This window comes from Solanum pennellii, chromosome 4 (genome assembly GCF_001406875.1).
Source record: "Solanum pennellii chromosome 4, SPENNV200".
Taxonomy (NCBI): domain Eukaryota; kingdom Viridiplantae; phylum Streptophyta; class Magnoliopsida; order Solanales; family Solanaceae; genus Solanum; species Solanum pennellii.
This window is the reverse complement of record NC_028640.1, coordinates 68859204-68874157: the sequence shown is the minus strand read 5'-3', so window position 1 is coordinate 68874157 and position 14954 is coordinate 68859204. Positions and strand designations below refer to the sequence as shown.

Here is a 14954-nt window from a genome sequence, read left to right as displayed (position 1 = left end):
TATTTATTTGATGCAGATACAGAAATATATATAAAAAATACGGATCATGCATTTATTGATTTGATACAGAATACAAATAATTACTTTCTCCGTTTCAAAAAGAATGACCTCTTTCCTTTTTTGATAACATAACTTTAACTTTTTACATGACATGTTTAAGACCACAAGATTAAAAGACATTTTGGTATATTTGACATAATTTTAATTTAGAATCACAAGATAAATAAAATCTTATTTCTTTTCTTAAACTTTATTTCAAGTTAAATTATATAATTCTTTTTTAAACGAAAGGAGTATTTATTATTTATTATAGCGTAGACCTCTTAGTATAGTAGTAGAAACTAAGCAAAGAAAACACTGTAGTAGTTGATTAATGACATAACAAAAACATAGAATGTGTTCCAAAGCTACAAAAAGCCTTTTAAACTTATTCACATTAATGTCTCCCCATTTCACTCTGTCCCTAACTCCTCCTTCTCTCTTTTCCTTCTGCTCTGTTTCTTAGTAAAAACATCTTAATTCCTATAACTTAAGAAACAACAACAACATGGAATTGGATGAATTACGTTTAATCTTAAAGAATTCAAGTGTGGACTTGTGGGGTTTAATTGACACAGCAATTTCTGTAGCCATTGTTGATCATGGAATCGAGCTTCGCAGTCGAAGAGACGCCATTGTTGAGAAACTCTATGTTCCTCTGCTTTCTAGCAATTCTAATTCTGATGGAAATTATGAAATCATGAAAAGAATTGAGGGAAATATTGATGATGATTGCAAGTTAAAAACAGAGGAAAATAGTAATGAAGAAGATTTAGAGATCAGCAAAATTCTCAGAATCAAGAACCATTTTGAAATCCCAAATCAGGTTTCATTTTTAGTCTTTACGTTTTCTTAAATTAAGTTCGGGACTAGCTCACACTCCAAAAAATTAATAAAAAATTTGTCAAGAAGCCCGAGTTCTTGGCCCGGCCCGACGTAAAATCATGATTAGTTTTTGAAGCATGAGTTAAGTCTAATACCTAATTTGACGAGCTTCATTTACTTCTTGCTAAGATTAAAGTCCCTTTGGAATTTTCAGTCTGAGAATTGCTTGGTTGATCAACTTCAAAGTCTTGCTGAAATGGAAATTAATTTCAAGGTTCTTGAGGTAATTTAATTAACTATCATTTTTTAAAAATTGAAAAAATCTTTTTGGCCAAAATAATATTTTTATCTATGTTATTTTTTTTTAAGAATATTTTATTCTTTTAACTTTAATATTTTTAATTAAAAAAATAAGTTTTTTCTGGCTAAATTATGGTTAAATTTTTTTGATCATTTAGCATTACACTTTAAATTTATCTTTTGGTATGATTTTTCATTTTATTTTTATTTATTTTTGGTTTTGCAGAGAACAGATATTGGAAGGCATGTAAATAAGCTGCGCAAGCATTCATCAAATGAAGTAAGAAGACTTGTTAAACTACTCATCAGGTTTTTTTATCCTTCTTCATAACACTAATAATTTTTTATTTTCTTCTGTATAATTAGTTACTTTGTTTATATATTTAATTTAAGTTAAATATAAATCATTTTTGGGTAATTTTATAGGAGATGGAAAGATACTGTTGACGAATGGGTGAAATTAAATACACTAGTGGAAGACGCAGGTACATAATCATTCGGTAATGAATTTATTTATTTTTTTACATAATCTCGAGTGATCATTAACTTTTATTCGAACTTTTAAAGATGAAGCGAATATTTCAAATGATTCATCATCTTATTGCGATCATAAGGTATTTTATAATTTGAAATACAATATTTATTTTTAATTCTAATTTATTATATACTTTTTAAGTTTTGTAATATTAATCGTGAAATGAAAATAGCATAGCGTAGAGAAGAAGAACAACATTAGTCCATCGTCAAAGCGGCTACGTGAGGATTACGTAGAAGAACATTATGGTATATTTTTATTTATTATTTTTTAATAAACGACAATTGTGATTAATTACTTATTTATTATTGTTGCATTTAGTTTATCTTTTTCTTGAAAAGCCAAAATAAAAAAAAGATGAAGAAATAAAGTTTCTAAATATGGCATATTTGGTCTAAAATAGTGGTTACTTTTTATGATGTTAAAAGCCAAAATAGGAAGGAGTAGAGAGGTGGACCTTGAAGACGTAGGCAAACCCAAAAACTCAGTGGTTGTTAACAGCATTTCTGGATTTGAAGCAAAATACTGGTAGACAATTAATACCCCCTACTATATAGACTGCAAGTGGTAAGTAGTACCATTTATTTCATAAAAAACATAATTATTGCATTTTGACTTTTTTAATTTAGTTGATCATACCCTTTCAATAAAACACTTTTTATTTTTCACCAACATGATTATGGTGCAGTGGTAAAATTGCTTCACTCTTAATTAGAGATTTTAAGTTTAAATCATGATATGAAGAAAATATTATTGGAAGCGTCACTCCTGAATAGACCCTACGGTGCATGAGATCGAATTTAGTCTGGGCTTCAAATATGAGCTATGAGCATTAACAAGGAAACCAAATAAAAACTCTTCATCTTTTGAACGAATTTTTCTTTATCATTAATAAAGTTTATTTAGTATTCAAATTTAGAGTTTCAAAGTACTCTCAATAAAATTAGTTTAATATAATAAATATCTAATTAAATTTTTCTAAAGAAATGTATCAGATCAACAACGGCTAAGAAAATATGTAATGAGGAAGTAATATACATAGTTTCTTGGTTATATAAAAATCCACTCATTCAAAAAGAGTTATGCACCAAAGGATGTAAGCTATAATGATTAACGGGTGAAAACGCCGGGAGTTAGGTTCAAATTTCAGGAGGTGATTTCTCCTTATCTGTTCTAATTTTGGTGGACAAAGTAATTTATTGTTGATGAAAGACAAAATGTTTCTTATAAAATTAATCAAAGTGTGTGTAAATTTGTTCGAACATTACAATTATATATAAAATATGGATAAATTTGGAAAAGAACAATATAAATAGCATTTTCTTGATGTGAAATACAATTCATTTAGAATTATAATAAAAAGGTAAAAAAATATCACTCATTATGACCGGATTGATGGTATACTTAGACTGATTATGTGTGTTCTTTGAGCAAGAATAGTACTACTCCATATAATTCATGAACTTATGTGAGTATATTTATCAACTTTGCAGGTACAAACACTTGATGCAATTGGGAGAAGCAAAGAGTAAAGCTACCAAATGAGACAGTACATGCCAAGTTCTTATGAGGACACATATAATTTGTATTATGTTGTCACTAGTCATGCATGTATACATGCAATGGACTGAGCTAAAGTCACATGACATTAATTAACTGACTCTTAACAAAGAAATAAAAAAGTTTGAAGACTTGTGGAGAATGGGGATGGAGTAATAATTAGTACGATTATATGGTCAATTGTAGGGCTAGCTAGAATATATAATACTCCCTCGTAACACATTTCGGATATCAAGATTTAGACAAATTTATTTTTAACGGTAAATTTCACATATCTTTTAAATATTTTGGATTGTGAAAAATTATTGTGACTTATATTACTTTTTACGTAGTTTATAAATATATAAATTTTATTTTTAAAAAAATTGAAGATTTTATATGCAAATTCTCGATCATTTCTAGACGGTACTGTTTGACTTTCGAAAAACAAAACGTGTCACGTAAATTGAGATGGAGAGAATAGATTATTTAATTTTGGACTCCAGCCATGTGATGCATTAGTTGATTAGTGAAGTTATTGTTGCGTTTTCATGACTAGATGCATTGCTCTTCTTCATGTGGACTACTAGCTACAAAATACTTATATAGTAGTTGCTTTGTAGCTATAGCCTATAGGGGATGGGGCATAATATGGAAGCCACTTCACTATATGCAAGTGTACATATTTTATTATTTTATGGAAACCCTACCTTGTTCATGATTAGGACTAGTTGTTTCTATTTGACTGTATGGTGTTCTTGTTAAATATCTACTCTGTATATGAAGAGTATGTGTTCTTAGTAAATAAGTTAGCACAATTTCAATTTTGTTACGAGCTTGTTATAGCATAATTTAATTTACACAAAAGTGAGATATTATAGTACAAAATCATGATTTGAATTTTAAAATAAAGATAAAACCCAATTTTAAAATATTGAATTTGATTGAATTTATAACTGATACGCTAGCCTCGCCCGTAACAAAGAACTGGGAGAAGAAGCACTTGAAAGGCTATTTTATATAAAGTGGGTGGAAATGGTTTTGACCTCTAAGGATAAAAAGAAGTGCGGTCAAAACAAAGTTGGATTCCAATTGCTATCAAAAAGATAATTCTACTGTTTGGCCTGGATATATATTATTATAATATTAATTAGTGGAATCCTACTGTTTTTCTTTCGGGAAGATAAAAATAAGCAGATAATTACTAAAATCACATATTTTTAAGGTAAACTTATAATTTATTCCTTAAAAGTTTATAATCACATAAATCTATCAAATTGATACATTAATAGAGGGTATGAATACATAATGACCAAAAAATCAAAAAGCTAATACATTAAAAAGAAGGTCGGTTATATGCATTGATACATTAAAAAAAGGATCGGATATAATAATGGAGGATCCTGATACATTAATGGCCAAAAAAATAAAGTATTGATACATTAAAAAGAGGGTCAGATACATTAATGGAGGATCGAATACATCAATGACATTCTTGACTTCAAGAGAAAAATGCGAAATTTTAGAGATGTGTAAAACTTATAAAAAATAATAGTAATAAATAAACTAAATAGTAAAATTTTTATAATTAAAAATAATAATATCGATTCGCGAAAAAAAATTGAACTATCGTTAGCGTGACTGAATACAAAAACTTAGAAAGAAAACAACATGACTTTCTAATAACTTTGAAAATAACGATAACAAATGAAATTCAAAGTAACGAATAATTAGTTCAACCAGTTCATCAATAATAAGATGGAAAATATGTTTGCTTAGCTACTAAATATGGGGTACATAATAATTTCTTTAAGACAATATTTTCTTCTAGTTTTAATTTGGGCTAATGAAAAAATTCATCCATTACGATAAGATAATAAGATAATATATTTTCAGAAAACGCCTATATAAATATATGATACATTAATATTATGAATTAATAATTTTTTAAAAATATTAACATATCTAAAATAATTTAGTGAAATATTATATTGTTTGACGACTTTTCTTAAAATTTAAATATGGTTGAAGCTTTTGTCTAATTTTCCTTATTGTATTCAAAAGTTTTAGTGTTATATTTTAAAGAGCAACTTTCACGTATAGCAAATACAAAATTCATATTTATATGTTGTAGCTATAGTTTGCATAATTGCGCTCCATAACAAACATGCTATGACTATTTCGCTATACATATATATATAAAAGAAGCTAGGCTATTTCGCTATACATATATACAAAAGAAGCAATTGTATAATTCGCTGACTCCTCTTTAGATTTGTATAATTTCGCTGACAGGCCATTTGTATAAATTGTTGGCAGCCTCTCGTTTGTATAAATCGTTGACAGCCTCTCAATTCATTTTTATGTGTTTGTATATCTGTATAAAATTTAAATTTGTATACAATTGAATCGAAATAAAACGTTTGTATACCAAATATCACTTTCTCTCTCTCTCTCTGCTTTATACAAACATAAACTATACATCGTATTTTGTATAATCTGTGTTTTTATAAAGCGAGAAAGAGAAAGGCAAAAGAGAACTGGACAGGAGAATATTCGTATTGTATAGTTATAAGTGTATAGGACGAAAATATATGTATTTGCTTGTGTATATACAACTTTCTCTCGCTTTATACAAACAGAAACACAATTTATATATTTCCGATTGTATAAAGCGAAAGAAATGAGCAACAATGGGAGCGAGCAGAGAAGGAGTGTGGCGAGCGAGAGATAGTTTGCCATTATATACTCTACAATTTTCCCTATTTTAAACTACACCATAAAATTGTGATTAATTTTAAATGCAATAAGTACTTCATTATGCTATTGATTCCTAAGACATTGTATCATCTTCAACTATATCATCATTATTATTTTTTCCAATGATATCCACAATTTGTTCTAAGATTTGGACCTATGAACATGAATCATTTCACCCATTCGACATGCTATTGATGTTTATTTTACCACGATAACTAAGATAATTACTCATGAATCATGACCTCAAGTTCGTGAACGACGTTTTTCACAAATGGATATATTCAAAATTTTTAAATTTTATGATATCGAAACACTCTTTAAATTAATAAATATTAATTTATGTCTTAAATAATAAGCTTTACAACATAATAATATTTCATTGCCCAATCTTTATTAATTTAATAAGATTTTATGATATAAATTATCAAAAAATAAGACCGCTTTTGGAAATTATTCTCCTTATTTTGAATCACGTTCTTTTAAAATAACCTTATTGTTATTTTGATTTTTTAAAAAATACATTAGAATATGTATTTCTTGCACTTCTTTTTCATCTTTCAAAAACTAACCTTCAACCAAAAAGTATATGACATAACGTGTCAACTTATGAAAATAATTAATACTTTTTTTATTCGTGGTCCATGTTGGGCCAATTCAGTACCATTAGGCTATCTCTTTTCTTTGATCTACAAATCAGTATTTGTATAAAAAAAATATGGACAATTTACTCTATCTATATATAATTAATGTTTTATCGAGAGCGTTCGAATGAACTCTACGAGGCCATGATAATTATGTAAGTACCCTGGGAGGAGAATAAAAATAGCTAGTCCCGGACGATTTTCTCACCTAAGATCACGTGAAAGCACTCATCAATAATAAAAAAGAATGAGAGTTCTTATTTTCAATTCACACGTACTCAACTTTCATCAACTTCAAGCTCCAAAATCATATGCGAAAATCACTCAATATATTCAAATACTAAAATTTTAAAATAAAATTCGTTGATAGATAATTTTAGAAAATAAAAAATAATTCATTTAAATAATTAATGTGAATTTTATTTTGAGAATTTGATTTAACAAGACGACATGAATGTACATTCAAAACGACGTTTGAGAATGAAAAAAAAACTGTTGCCTCGTTTTTCCAATTTAGGCACAAAAAAAAAAGGAAGGCAGAACCCTCTTCTTCTCTTGTATCTCTCTTTGCCAATTCTGTAACTCCATTTTTGAAAATCCCACTTTTCTCCCTCAAATCCCCAAAACCCCCAAATTATTCGAAACCCTAGGCATTTCTCTTCTCCCCATCGCACATTACACAACACAATCATCACTTACACAAACCTCTATGTATATACACACTTGAGGATTTGATCTAAGAAGAAGAGTTTTACGATTTTGCCCCGCCGGAAAATGGCGTCAACTAAGCTGATGGCTTCATCGGCCTCGCGGAATTCCGATCGAAGGAAATCGTCGGCGGCTTCTTCGTCTTCATCCTCTACGATGCCGAATGATTTGCTGAATCAGCAGTATTCGAATAACGGGAGTAATAATAGTAGTAATTTGGAGGCGACTTCCATGACGGTTGATGGATTTTTACGGAATGTGTATGGGGAAGGTCAGGGGACGGAGGCTACTTTGTTGAATGCGAATATTACGTTACTTGATGCAGCTGGAGCGATAACGCCGATCAGTGATTCCGACACAGCGACGGTTAGTGGGATACCTTTGGTTAGGAGGACGGTGGATGATGTGTGGAGGGAAATTGTGGAGGGGAAGAGGGAGCAGAGAAGGGCCGCAGTTGCGGGATGTAAGGAGGAGGCAGTGGATGAAATCATGACGTTGGAGGATTTTTTGGTGAAAGCTGGAGCAGTTGAGGAGGAGGCACTGGCTGGGGAGGGGCCAGTGCAAGGTGAGGTGAAGGTTGAACTAGGAACTGAGAGGTTGAGTGGTGGAATTTTTGCATTTGATTCCCCATACATGGCCACGCCGCAGCAGAGCGTGCAAGGATATGGAAATGGAATAGATGTGATTGGAGGTGGAAGAGGGAAGAGGAAAGCCATTTTGGAACCTTTAGATAAGGCGGCTCTGCAGAGGCAACGTAGGATGATTAAAAACAGAGAATCAGCTGCCCGGTCTAGAGAACGGAAACAGGTAAAAAGTATTCTTTGCTGATAGTAGTGATCACTATTAGCCTTTCAATCTATTTTAGCTTTTTGATTGTGTGAACTGAATTTAGATTTTTGTTTATGGGCATAGGCTTATCAAGTGGAACTTGAGTCAATAGCAGTTAGATTAGAGGAGGAGAATGAACAGCTGTTGAAAGAGAAGGTAATGTATTTTAATACTTTCCGGCAGTTAGACCTGTGTTTTAAATTAAGATTGACAATTGAATTATTTGAATAAAAGGTATATGACAAAATAGCTGTTTGCATTGCTTGTACTGAGACTTTGAATTGATTCAGAGAATGAAGGTTCAATGCTAATTCAATTGGTTAAGTATATCATATATCAGCTTCTTAGCATAGCGAATAAGAGATTGTCTTTTGTCTACTGCCACATCTCTTACCATTTTAAAGACATCACACCAATAGTCTAATTTTGCAGCTGCAAGTTTCGATTTTTTCTATAATTTTTCAAATTTGTATGTGTTGTTTCCATAGGCTCGCTGAAGAACTTTGTTTTAGGACTAATACAAGTGCACTAACAAAGAAATATGTGAACAAGGATAGCTATCTTGAAGTGGAAGTTCGATGATTATTTTTTATTCTTCTTTGACTGCCTAAAAACTATTTACTTACTATTTTTTGGGGATAGCTAGCCTTCCATAAAATGGCATGAGTATCAAATAGTAAATCCTATTCTGTTGTTAGTTGGATAGTAGCTGAAAGCATATAATTTTGTACTGTTTGTTTTCATATGGTAAGCTGTCCCATGAAAATCAAAGTTGCTTTGTTTGGATTTTTTTCTCTCTAAAATCATTTTTTGACTAGATAGAAGTAATTGGTGATTTCCTTGTAAACATGGGTGGGTTTACCTTAGGTCAAGGCATCAAGTAGTTTCACGTGACACCGCTTTGTCGGAATTTTTTTTACTAAATATCTATATATACTTAAAAGCCAAGACAAAAATAGAGGATTAATTGAGTAAAATGACACTTTTTGACACAAAGAGCCACACAACTCATTTGGTCAGTGCCTTAGTTTTCAACATAGGTGTCAGGAGTTCTAATCTCGGTGTTCTCGTTTAGTGTTTAAAGTTTTTGCACTTCAATCTACAGAGTGATACACGTCCAGGTTCGAACCTTCGACCTCGTAGTAGTTAACAAAACGTTGAACCAATTACTCCAGTGTCACATCAGTAGACTTTACCGTATTTGACGTATTGAGAAGGATGTTGCTTCTTCCCTGATTAGTTGAGGTGCTACATGTTTTCTCTTTTCTTCTTTCCTTTCATCTTGCTTGCCAATGATATGATTTGTAGAATTCAATGAATTATTTTGGGATCATTTGATGCCCTATATAAAAGCGTTCAGTAATATTTTTGATGAGGTTATTTTAATTTTTAATACTGTTAAAAAAATGAAAACTCATTATAGAAGAGTTGGTAGTAATATATGAGTTGTCTTTTATTTATAATTTTGTTCCTTTTTAATATGATGTTACATTATTTTATTTACTTCTCATTTTAAAATGTGACACTGTTTACGAAAAATCTTGCGAATGCCATTGCTTATAAAGGGTAATTGTTTACTGATGCATTAAGTAACCGTTGCTTCTTCATGGTCCTTCACTAGGCATTTTGATTAGTAGTAAAGGGGGTTCTTGTGTGGGGTGGGGTGGGGTGGGGCATGTGCTTGGTGATGAGGTGGGAACTTAGCTTCGCTAGAAAAGGTTTACTGTAGCATTTGATAATCAAGTTTAGCAGTGCTGTAACATTTTGTAAGCACTTAAATAATTCCAATATGTGTTCGTCTGCATTTCTATGTGTAATTGTTTTGTTTATTTGATTCTTTGAGTAACACAAGTACTTTGTAATTTTCAGGAAGAGCGAACCAGAGCACATTATAAACAGGTAACTTCTTTTGCTATTTTATTCCCTATATGTTGTGTCTGACTGGTTCATTTTTTCCTCATGTCAAGCACTTTAATTAGAGAGTTTTTGCAAAGATTTACCCGAACGATCCCTTTGTTTCTAGCTATATATCACGTTATTCACAGTTATGCCAGCAAAAATATCTGAATGGTTGAAGAACCGCTAGGTTGATACTTGAAATAATGAGGTAGACAAGCGTTCAATTCAGAAATTTGTCAGTGCATACAGTATACTGAACCAAAGTTCATTTGTTTCCAATTTTGTTCTTCAGTATGGGCCTGATTAATGCGCTATTAATGCATAAGTAGCTGGTTCTGGCAAGTTACACTGAAAGGTGCGACTCATCAAAAGGTGCAATAAATTAACTGTAGCTAAAGATTAGGTCCCTCCTACCAATTCATCAATTTATGCATCATTCTATTAATATGTACTACAACTTTTTTTAATATTACAAAATAGTGGTGGCAAATGAGTGGGATTAGATCAGATTTGGGCAGATTGAGCTATAAAATGGTTTGGATAGCAATTCACCCATATTAATATGGGTAAAAAGTGGATTGCGTAAAATGGCTCTTAGTGCTAACCCACTTTAATCTCCTAAAGCCAAAATTCTTAAAATCTTTGTTTCTTTTTTTGTAGTTACTACTTGACACCGGTCATATTTCTATTTGTAATTATTCTTTTTACTTTCTCTTTCTTAATGTTACATTATTCCAGTTTGAGCCAAGATGGATTGGATTGCAATCCTCCCATATTAATATGGTGGATTGGGTAAAATGGTTCAAACCCACTATAATCTCCTAAAGCCAAAATACTGTAAATTTATAGATACCCATATTATTTTCATGATTTAAAAACAGATTGAAATCCATATTTACCCATTTGAAATATAAATGATCCATCTCATTATAATTAGTTTAATGGACTGATTTTATAAATATGAGCTGAAATTGTCGGTTCTTATAATCTTCTCATACTATAAACTAAACAAACTACTCACTGTACCCCATGTGTTCTCTAATCTTCTCATATACAAAGGATATAAAAATTGCACAATGAATCAGCTTTTGATAAACGGATGAGGACTTCCCCTTATTTTTTTCATTATATGGAGAGGTCAAGAAGGCTTGGTTCTCATTTCCTTTAGTGTAATATCTATTTGATGTTTTGGAATTGCTTTCATCTTCCAATACCTGAATGTCGTATGAACTATTGAAATCTCTATATTCATCTAATCAATCAAGTTAATTATCTTAATGAATACCAACATTTCATCCCTTCTCTCAAATAGTGGGGAGTCGTAATTTTAGTAGTTATTTGCTAGAAATAAAATTGTGCTCTTTATGATGTGGTGGTCAAGCAGCAAGAAGATGTACTCTTGGTATGCAGATCACTTTTGAACTAATCTGAAATCATATATCACTTTCTTATTAAATGATCAATTTTTCTCAAGACAATTTGTTGGACGGTCCAACTTGGACCTGTCAATTAAGATGCTATATTTATTATGTTTACTTTGTATGTGGAATACCATTAGATCCTATTTAATGCTCCGACAATTAAAAGTTTGGTGGTACCCTATAACTGAGAACCGAATACCGAAGTTTTAGAAAAAAAATAGATCTGAAACTGAATCATAGAACCAAATTAGTTCGGTTCCGTTTTGGTTTTTCGATATTTAAAGAACTTATGTCCACCCCTGGTCATTCATCTTGCATTACCGTACAACAATATCCTATGAGGTAAAAGGACGTCAAATATGTTTTTAAGTGATAATATAGCTCTAATCATATAAGAGAATGAAAAAAAGAAGTTAGAATATAGGAATGATAAATAATGAATGCCAGTTCAAAATTCTCAGTAACAAGCAGGTAAACACGCCTAAAAGAGAATAGGAAACAGAAAGAGGTCATCGACAGATTTCTCAATTATAATGGTACTGTTTCAACTTGTACATCCATTCACATCAAGATCTCCTTAATGCTCATATATTCCAATCCAACTGGATCTGGTATAACTTTGATATACTGACTAGCCATTATAAGATTATGATTATCCAAGAACCCAAGTGTGTGATCCACCTTCTCTTCCTGCTTGCTCATTCAACCTTTTAACTGAAAAATTATTTGTTTGACATTGGTGTCATTTGCTTTTCTGAAAGATCATTTGAAGTGTCAGGAAATGCGCTTTAAGGCCTAATGATGTTCAGATAAATTGTTTTCGGAAGAATCCTATAATATTACATATTTCTGAAATTCACAAGCTCCGTTTGAATTGGTTTACATCTTAACAAAATATGTAGGTATTTTTATAAAAGAGAGAAGTAATAATTTCTTTAGGAAAACATGTTCATTGAGTTGTGATGATAGACTCTTTCCACTTTTTAGGTGTGCAATATAGTTATGGTCTGCCTTTCTTTCTCCTAGTATTAAAGGCCCGGTAGTAAAAAGAAGTTATAATCATGTCATTCGCAGAATTGCATCTTCTATTTGGCTTGAGGAAATACATATAGCAACGAGCCATAAGTTCTTTCCTTTTCATTTTTTGTAATTAGAAGTCTAAATTCCGATGTTTGCTAATCATTTCAAAATAACAAAGACTTGAACTAGAAGAACTAGAGACTGGCTAGTGAATGGTCATGCTAGATGTGCGACGAACATCAAAAAGAGCGATAGTTCCATAGTGGAAGCGTATCTTGGTTTTCTTCTAGTTTTCATGCATAAAGCAGTTCTACTTTGTGCTATGGTCCTATATTTCACCCCTAGTTATTTATTGTATTGTGATGGGTAAAAGCAACTGCATGGAATTATATAGCAATTGTTACCTGTATTATGGTGGTTGTTTTTCCTTAGTAATAGATCCATTGCGTAATTTGTCAGTTGTGACTGTAAGGTAAAGTTAAGTTAATATTATGTGACACTGCTTCCCTGTTTGAGTATGCATGAGAATCTATGGCTTGCTTAAGCAGCTAATTTTTGACGTTGTCATTAAGCTTATTAGTGCTTCGAAAAATAACATTAGCAATATACTTGTACATAAAATATACATTAGCAACATGGCCTACAAAGTGAAATTCTCCTCTGCTTTGGTAGACTAGCAGTGTAATGGTAGCACATTTAACATTTCTTGATGTTGTTTTTTCTTCAGATAATAGAGAAGGTAATTCCAGTTGTGGAGAAGCGAAAACCACCTCGTGTCCTGCGAAGAGTGTGCTCCATGCTGTGGTAATATATCGTTTTGCCACAGGCATAGTATAAAATTAATGCCTTCTGATATAGATACAGAATAAAGGAGCCTAACCATGCTGGGGTTAAGTGATATAACATCAGGATGGATAATTTAGCAGATGTGATCCTTTCTGAGTGGTAGTGCTTCCTTTGTAAAGAGCAGTATCATATAGTATCGTGGCCTGGAAATCTATAACAGAATCTAATATTTATGTAGTGGGGAGGGAGTTCATCGAAATCCGAACAATTATTTAGTTAGTTGTAGTTATAGTGTAAATGCTGCCTGCCTCACTTGTTAGATTGGACACAAGCAAGCATGGGAACGAGTGACTAATATTTAGTACTTTTTTTTTTTTGTCAATAGCTCGTTTATAGCATTTGCTCGCAAGAATGATCAGTGATATCATCTCATGCTTTTCTCCCGTGCTTGACGTACACGATGAACTCATCGTATGCATCGCTGTGCCTATGTTGGGCTCTTTCATCATAAAGAAGGTGTCATATTAGTTGGGGCTAACAATTTTAAAGAGGACAAGGATATTAGTGATTTTTGTGTGCCAGAATTTGGAGGAAAAAAGGAAAAGGAGAAAAGTAAAAAGAAAGTGGGTTGTTTGTAGTCCCTGGTACTTGGGACTGCACTCATGATTGAGCCCTTCGGATTAAAGGAAAAGTAAATACTTTAGTCCCCTCAATCTGTCACTTGTCTTGTCTCGCCCCATCATTTTATTTTATGGTTTTCGTTCCATGTTTGGTATTTAGTTGTATTAAGATTCGGGCTGTGTTAGTCTCATTTTAAGGTTGTTGCTTCTTATACTCCATTTCCTGACATTATAGCCAGGAATAGATCTAATTAAGCATCTAAAAGATCCAGTAAAAGTGCGATAACTACGCTAAGATGTACGTGCTAGAATGGATACAATCCAAAATTCAGATCACAAACCGAGCAAAATGGTAGTTCAAACATTTATGTGAAACATGCAATATCTAAACATAATTCACAGATACCTTCATCATTTACTTGTATTTCTCTTCTTTTTATTTTTTTATTTTTCAGTTTTACATGGATTGGATGTTTTTGTGATAATTCTCTATATGTCTGAAAAATAATGTTATGTATCTTACTTTGAATCTTGTTTTGTATCAAAACAATGGCATGTATCTAATATCTATTCATGTGTATCTGATAAGTGGCAATTATAATGGTGATTGCTACATGTATCTACTATTTTGAACAATACAGTATGTACACGGTAAATACATTCTTGTAGAGCAATGTATCTCAGTTAAGACTACATATACATGATTTTTATTGGTATATCCAAGTTAATATTATATGTATCTATACTTGATCAATTTATTTTTTAAAATATTATTGATGATCGAAAAAAGTTGTAAGAATTTCAGTTTTTTAAAGAGTTGTGATATAATAGATCTTCCAACTTTTTTATACACGTAATTTCCTCCCTGATTTATATCTTTCTGTTGCATTTCATATTTAGATACACTTAATCAAGTGTATCTAGTTAATGTGTATCTGAGATACACGAATTTTGACGCATCAAATATATTTATTTGAGGTGCGAATCATGGTAGGATTGATAATATTACGAAAAGAGAGGTAATTAGATTCTA

At 31.5% G+C, this 14954-nt stretch overlaps 2 protein-coding genes across 7 annotated transcripts; both read left to right on the top strand.

The window, feature by feature from the left end:
* Positions 1 to 394: 394 nt before the first annotated feature.
* Positions 395 to 3533, top strand: LOC107017155 (probable mediator of RNA polymerase II transcription subunit 26c). Of its 5 annotated transcripts, XM_015217428.2 has the most exons (8): positions 400 to 865; positions 1079 to 1147; positions 1391 to 1473; positions 1591 to 1649; positions 1732 to 1778; positions 1872 to 1947; positions 2128 to 2266; positions 3193 to 3533. In XM_015217428.2, the coding sequence occupies exons 1-7, from the start codon at positions 548 to 550 to the stop codon at positions 2229 to 2231; spliced, it is 756 nt and encodes a 251-aa protein (XP_015072914.1). In that variant the 5' UTR covers positions 400 to 547; the 3' UTR covers positions 2232 to 2266; positions 3193 to 3533. The 5 variants fall into 5 exon arrangements, with proteins under 5 accessions (XP_015072917.1, XP_015072916.1, XP_027772085.1 ...); XM_015217431.2 differs by lacking the exon at positions 2128 to 2266 and having other exon boundaries at positions 395 to 865; positions 1882 to 1947; XM_015217430.2 differs by lacking the exon at positions 3193 to 3533 and having other exon boundaries at positions 396 to 865; positions 1882 to 1947.
* A 3595-nt stretch (positions 3534 to 7128) lies between these two features.
* On the top strand, positions 7129 to 14501 carry LOC107015828 (G-box-binding factor 4). Of its 2 annotated transcripts, none has more exons than XM_027916737.1 (4): positions 7129 to 8154; positions 8260 to 8331; positions 10045 to 10074; positions 10367 to 13229. In XM_027916737.1, exons 1-4 carry the CDS (start codon positions 7414 to 7416, stop codon positions 10379 to 10381), a joined length of 858 nt encoding a protein of 285 aa, XP_027772538.1. In that variant the 5' UTR covers positions 7129 to 7413; the 3' UTR covers positions 10382 to 13229. The 2 variants fall into 2 exon arrangements, with proteins under 2 accessions (XP_027772538.1, XP_015071730.1); XM_015216244.2 differs by lacking the exon at positions 10367 to 13229 and adding an exon at positions 13243 to 14501 and having other exon boundaries at positions 7131 to 8154.
* The last annotated feature ends 453 nt before the right edge of the window (positions 14502 to 14954 follow it).